General features: G+C 32.9%; 1 protein-coding gene across 1 annotated transcript; it reads right to left on the bottom strand.

Moving 5' to 3' along the window:
* Positions 1-4038: 4038 nt before the first annotated feature.
* or90j1 (odorant receptor, family 90, subfamily J, member 1) lies at positions 4039-4959 on the bottom strand. The gene is given in 1 exon segment (NM_001083869.1): positions 4039-4959. A coding segment is annotated over 1 exon segment (921 nt).
* Between the last annotated feature and the right edge of the window lie 2320 nt (positions 4960-7279).

Raw genomic sequence — 7279 nt, 5'->3', positions numbered from 1 at the left:
ATAGGTCGGAATTGGATGCTGCAATTGCCACTCTTATGGCAATTGATCATAATAATTAGAATAAAAAGTCACAAAATTAGTTCAGAAATAAATGCATCTAAGCCATTTTTCCCCAGTTTATAATGATTATTGTTGTCTATTACTGATTTTTATAGATCGTAATCTGTAGTTAATTACACTGATTGTGCTATTGCAATGTACCTTAAATCAATATTTTAAAGGTCTGTGGTTAAAAGAAAAAGTATTTAACATTAGCAAAATAGGTGGCTCTGTGGTTAGCACTGTCGCCTGACAGCAAAAAAGTTGCTGGTTCAAGATCAGGTTGGATAAGTTGGCATTTCTGTGTGGAGTGTGCATGTTCTCCCTGTGTTGGCGTGTGTAAGGTAGTGCTGAGAGCCACGAGACCGATAGAGCAAGTGTTAACAAGTGTTGAGTCCTGTGTTCTAGGAGCTCCAGATGTTTTGTCTTTACCTTATGAATAAAGATGTTGCTCATCCACCAGTTCCTGCCTACTTGTACATTATAGCTTTCAGAAAAACAAAACACCTGCAAAGAAACTCGACACAGAGTAACATAAAACCTCTAGCAACATAAACAGCATGCAGAAGTATAAATGCATGGCTACGAAGCATGCGCTGCGGGTTCAGAAGTATAAACCAGCCTTAAGCTAAAGGAAAATAATTGAATTATTTAAGAAAATACTGTATGAAATAAAAGAACATTTAAGTGTACTCTTTCAGGGCGGTTTTAAGTGTTTTCTTTTAAAGTCCAGTTTTAATAATGTCTAATTAAAAGCTGTAAGTTGTGCTTAATTTATTATATTTATAACAAAAAAAAAATAATCATTTATAAAGAAACATTGTATGCGCACTTATTTTAATGAATAGGAATCTTAGGCAAAATACTATGTTATAACTTTTAGTGTTACTTTTTTTTTCCAATTTTAAATGTTCTAAACTGCAACTTCTTCATGAAAAATGTTTACCTGTAACTGAGTACTGGACATTGAATATAAAAGATTAAAGAAATTCAGTCCCAAGACAAAAAGAATAAACATTTCCAAATTCACTTCATTCTAAGTTGTATTGGTCACTTTATTTTGATGGTTCGTTTGTTGAATTTAAGTTACATTGCATCTACATACGTACTAATTCTCATTAGATTACAAGTAGACTGTTAGGTTGGGGTTCGGGTTAATGTAAGTTGACATGTACTTACAAAGTTTCTTATTGTTAGCTAAATGCCTGTTGAAGGAGCATTATCAGAAATAAAGCACAGTCTACTAATACTCAATTGAACCATCAAAATAAAGTGTTACTGATTTATTTTTGATAGTTCATATAGCATATTATTTATTTTATTTGTAATAATAACTGTTGACTAATGACAACAGGGATGATAGCACAAAATGTATTTAAAAATGTATTACTTATCACACAACGATGAACTGGAAGTTAAGCAATGGCACCAGATCTTGACATTTCTTTTCCTTTATGAATTGTATTTTTTTGATCATTGCAGTCGCATGAAGATAATACCTTCATTAACCATTCTTCGCTGTGATGGCATGCCACTTCTACTTTGTTATACTCCTTCATATCCAGGATCATCTCTATCACGGGACTCTTTCTTCATTGATAGGATCCTGTTTCAGCTCGCATTTAAACTGCTCACAAAGTTTTCTTGTCATATGCAACAACCCATCTTCCTTTGTTTGCCCCCGAACTTATAAAAAAAAGATGCATTATTTCAAAGACTTAAGGTGAACAAATTTGGTGATTGCGGAGGTCCTGAGCTGGGAACAAATATTTCTAGTAGTCTTTTAAAAAAAGCTTTTCTAATGAGGCATTAAAACAAACACATCAGAGCTCATCTTTCTGTTTTTATCACTTTGATACTATAATGGCCCCAAGCTTGTAATTGTAAAAACAAATATGCAATATTAAAAAAAAAAATGTCTGATTACGCACCTTTTTCTCCATGACTAATAAAATAAAAACCCAGCTTTAACCTATTATTAAAGCTGACATTTAGATGTCAGTGGATTCAATCTTAATGGGGTGAAACTGAGGTGAGCATATAAGGCTTTTTGTGCCTTTTTCTTTTGGGCTAAGAAGCTTAATTTTAAAACCTTTTCAAAAAGTTGGAAATTAAAGCTAAAATGAGGACATCACACCAGATTAAACATACAATTTATGACAGATCAAGTAAATGTGTTGTTTCTAGTAAAACCTCCAGATTAGCAAGTATTCCATGACTGAGTTTTAGAATGATTACTAGTGTTACAACAGCACCATCTAGTGATTAAAAGGTACTTGAGCAAATTAAGGTTAGGCATAGAAATACTTGCCTGACAAAACACAACCTCGTTTTAAAATTCCAAACATTTATTTATTTATCAACTCATTTTTAAATACTATGCCTGGAGGGCCTGTCCATTTTTGTTTATTGTGCATTTTGTCCAGGTGTCCTTCTCGTCTTAATTATTTGCATTGAATGAACTGAATAATTTTTGTCTCTTACATTTTCCAGACAACATTTGGTTTTCATTTGTGTAGTCATATCACTTCCGGTGCAAACGTTGTCCATCCACAAGATGGCAACAGAGATCACATAACAAGCCATTAGAGTAGAAGATTAAAGATAATTTTCAGGTTTAATTTGTTGGCTTTTTCAGGGTTAATTATTGTGATCTCTATTTTACTTTCTAAAATACTTTATACTTGTATTATTATTATTATTTTTTTGGTTGTTGTCCTATATATTACTGTTTACTTTTGCAAATTATTATACATACATTTGCATAAATTTAACAGTCACCACTAAGACATCACTGTAATCTCATAATATTTTTAAGATTATTTATCACAATTGATTTCTTTTTTTTTTAGAACAAATAATTGATGAAGGACAGATTACACCTGTGAGCCAAATAAAGGTTAATTATCTCACTAAGTCTAACTCTGCTGCTGAGTTACATTATCTTAATTTAGAGAGGGACCAAATATACTCAGTAAATTTTATCCATAACTTTAGTATCTTTGGTATAAAAGCAGTCGTTAAGTAACTGATCTTGTTTGTTTGTTTTTTATTTATTTGTTGTTGTTTTTTATATATATATAATAGTGGTATACTAATTGCAGTTAAAGGGATGGTTCGCCCAAAAATGAAAGTTCATCATTTCCTCACCTTTCACTTGTTCCAAACCTGAGTTACTATGCATGTCAATGGTTTCCAGCTTTCTTTCTTTTTTTTTTTTTTTGGTGTTCTCTCTCTCACTTACCACTTGATGCTTTTTAAATAGCTTCTCTCTCTCTCTCTTTATCTCTCTCTCTCTCACTCTCTGTATGTATGTATGTATATATATATATATATATATATATATATATATATATATATATATATATATATATATATATATAGGGTTTTATTTTTATTTAGATTGGATTAAATAATTTCTAGACTTTTTAACAAGTTTGCTTGAAAAATTAAGGTTCCTGAAGAAGTTGCCAAATGTACTTTAAGACTTTAAATGTTCTGATGATTAATTTTATACAGTATGTATGGAAATAAAAATATCAGGGTCATCTCAAATATTAATACTATTTTACTTGTTATACAAAACTTATTATATATTATATGCTGAATAACACTGATTTTCCAGTAATTTAAATTAAAGGTAGTTAAAAAAACAAAACAAAAAAACTTACTAATATTTATTCACCCTCAAGGGGTTCCAAACCTTTACGAGTTTCTTTCTTCTGTTGAACCCAAAAGACAATAATTTGAAGAAAGCTGAAAACCAGTAAACATTCACTTTGATGGTATAGGATAATTAAATATGGAAGTCAATGGTAACAGATTTTCAAGTTTCAAAATATCTTCTTTCGAGTTTAATAGAAGAAAGAAAGTCAAATAGATTTTAAGCAAGTAAAGGGAGAGTAAATGATGGCAAAGTTTTCATTTTATGATGAACTATTTTTTTAAATATTAGTTACAAATATCAAAAAATGGCATAATTATTTGTACTTTTTACAACTATTTTTCAGGAGACACAAAAGTCTTAGTGGAACACATAAATGAACTCTTCATATATTTCTTAAACATTTGATCTCTCAAGCCATATATGAGTGGACTTAATAACCGTGGCAAAATGCTGGTAAGAATAAAGGTGCAGTAGTAGATTATTTGCCTGTAGTCAGGAAAGCGACTTGTCAAAGCCCCATCCAGAACTGTTGTTAACAGGGACAGCGTACAGAGCAGTAGCTGAACCCCGTGCAGTAAGATAGTTCTCCTCGCCTTCTGTGCTTGAGCTGGTTCTGATGCAGCTGCTTTAGCAGAGAATAGCACTTTGAAGTAAGTGTAGAAAAGCAGCACCCACACTGAGCACATATAAACAATGTTAAAGACAGCATGGCTTATTACATGATACTCAAAATCGAACACATTTTGCAGGAAGCAAATACGATTAGAAGTAAAGAAGGAGAGAGGACGAAGAGCCAAGACCACTAAAAAGTCCAACATGCCAGGCAGGGCTCCCATCAGCCAGATGATGCCGATCAGGATTTTAGTGTTTTGAACGGTACATATTTGTGCATGATGTAAAGGGTAGCAAACTGCCACAAATCGCTCAATAGCCATGCCGGCCAGGTTTAGAGGTGTGTTCTTGAAGACGTTGCTCGCAATCAAGACAAGAACGCAGCAGATTGCAACATTTAAGTTTGGCAGTAAACAAGTGAACACATATAAAGTAACACCAACAGACAAAGTTATGATGTCATTGATAATCAGCTGTGTGTATAGGATATAGCGAGGCTCCTGAGCAAGGACAGGGTTTTTGAAGAAAGTATAAAGCAGAATGCTGTTGATACAATTGATAATGACACCCAGCAATACTACAAAAAAGCTTTTGAATACACAGTCCCCCAAAAAATCTTGCTTATTGTTTGAACTATTCATTTCACAATCACCAATAAACTATTTAAGAAAAAGTCCCGTTAATTAAGTAAAATTTAGCTTATAATTAGGATAACACTCTAACTCAAAGACAAATTGAGTCATTGCATGCTGAAGTAGATCCCAAAAAATTGGTCTGAGCCTACTGGAGCTAGAATCTACACATGAAAAACATCAGGCGTTTTCCTCTGATAAGTCTTTCTGTCATTTGAACTGGCCTTTATATTGATGTTGGCATCCATGTTTCATATTTAGGGTTTGCCATATTCTCATGAGCTCTGCTGTCACTACTTGGTCCCTAAAGAAAAAAAGTGCAAGAGAGACATACTGAAGCAAATAATACTCGAGTTAAAAACAAGTTGACCTTTTGATTATCCTATTTTTACAACTATATTAAATAGCTGGTGGTGTCATGGTGGCGCAGTGGGAAGCACAATCACCTCACAGCAACAAGGGAGTTTGAAAGTTCTCCTCGTGTTTGCATGGGTTTTCTCCAGGTGCTCCAGTTTCCCCCCAAGTCCAAACATGTGCGCTATAGGTGACTGGAATAAGCTAAATTGGCCGTAGTGTCTGTGCGCTTCAAAATGTGGCATGCACTGGAGACAGTTTGGGACTGCAGACAGGCCAGTCAAGTACCTGTATCCTCTTCCTCAGCAGCCGGGAGTGTAATTTGTGTAGAATATGGATTTGCATTGTCTTGTTGATATATGAATGAGCATCCCCGCACTGTAAAAAAAAAAAATTATGGAAAAAAATACTGGCTGTTATGGTTGCCAGAACTTTTTTTTTTTTTTTTTTGTTAAAAATACAGAATTTTTTATATAAATAGAATTTTTTAAAATATAGTTTTTATAGAACAATTTTTAATTTTTTACAAGATTTTTTTTTTTTATAAATAACTGATCACAAACCTTAAGTTAATTATTTTTATTTGCTGAAACAACTTAATTTTAATTGGCATTTAATGGAAATAAAAGCAATATTTTAATTGTTTAAGTAATATTTCTGAGCATATTGATATTTGAAACCATTTCACATCATTTCACTAAGAAAATCTTTTTTAAATAATACAAAGTCATTAAATCATTCAATTTAAGTCATTTTAATTTAAATGCACTAATGTGTTCATGTGTGACTGTAATTAACAAACAGACTTTTGCTGCATTAGTAACTACACAGTTACCTTTAAATTTAAGAAAATGCAGCATTACATCAAATACTCTCAGTTCAACTTGAACACAAAAAGATTTTACGGTATTTTGCTGTTGTTTTTCTTGGTTTAACAAAAAATACTGGCAGCTGTGGTTGCCAGTAATCTACTGTTTTTACATTTTACATTCGTGAATTCAATTTACAAAATATTTCTGTTAAAAATACATTCCACAGTCTGTATTTTTTGCCAAAAACATTTAACCCCTTAAATCGCAGAGCAAAATCTTCAGTAGGGTGCTCACTACCTAGGGTTGAACACACAGGTAGTGATGAAGTTAATCAGACAATTAAGTGTCTAATTAAAAGAAGATTGAGAATTGTTAATGAACAACTGTAATTAAAGCAGTATCACTGAAGGAAAGAAAAGCAAGACCAAATAAAACAACTTACAACCAAAATCAAAGATGAAATCAACTGAAAAATAAAATCTAAATGAAAATAATAATTAATAAAAATAAAACAAATTACACAATAAAAATGTAATTTCTCAATTTCTCAGCAGAACATCATTAAACAACTCTACAAACATCAGGAGCTTCACTCATTACAAAAGCTCTTAATGAAATTGTTGTTGTTCATTTGAATTCACCATGATGAAAGACAAAGTCTGCTTTAGTTGGGCTCTTTGTTTCAAATCAAATCAAATCACTTTTATTGTCACATCATTAGCACATGTGCTATGATGAATGAAAACCTTAGGTGCTGGCTCCAGACAGTACAAAATACAGATGCAAATACAATGACAGTGCAAAATACAGACAGTGCAAATAAAATGACAGTGCAAGTACAACGACAATGTAAAATTGACAGTGATATGTACGATAAAGTGTCGACGTAGTTGTAGGCAGTATTGTTTCAAGTATGGATTGGTTAAAGTGCAGTGCATGCTACATATTGATGGTGTGCAGTGAGGGTATGGAAGAGTCTGTGTGTGGTGTGTTAAGTGTTCATCAGCCTGATAGTCTGAGGGAAGAAACTTTCCTTCAGTCGGCTGGTGCGTCCAGCAGTTTGCAGAAACCGATGTAGGCCTTTGCGATTGCTGCTGGTGCTATTGCCATACCAGGTGGTGATACAGCCAGAAAGGATGCTCTCCACAGTGCAGGTGAAGAAT

Source organism: Danio rerio, chromosome 8 (assembly GCF_052040795.2).
Source record: "Danio rerio strain M-AB ecotype USA chromosome 8, GRCz13ab, whole genome shotgun sequence".
NCBI classification, from domain to species: domain Eukaryota; kingdom Metazoa; phylum Chordata; class Actinopteri; order Cypriniformes; family Danionidae; genus Danio; species Danio rerio.
Note: the sequence above shows the minus strand (reverse complement) of the source record. Positions and strands in the feature narration are given on the sequence as shown.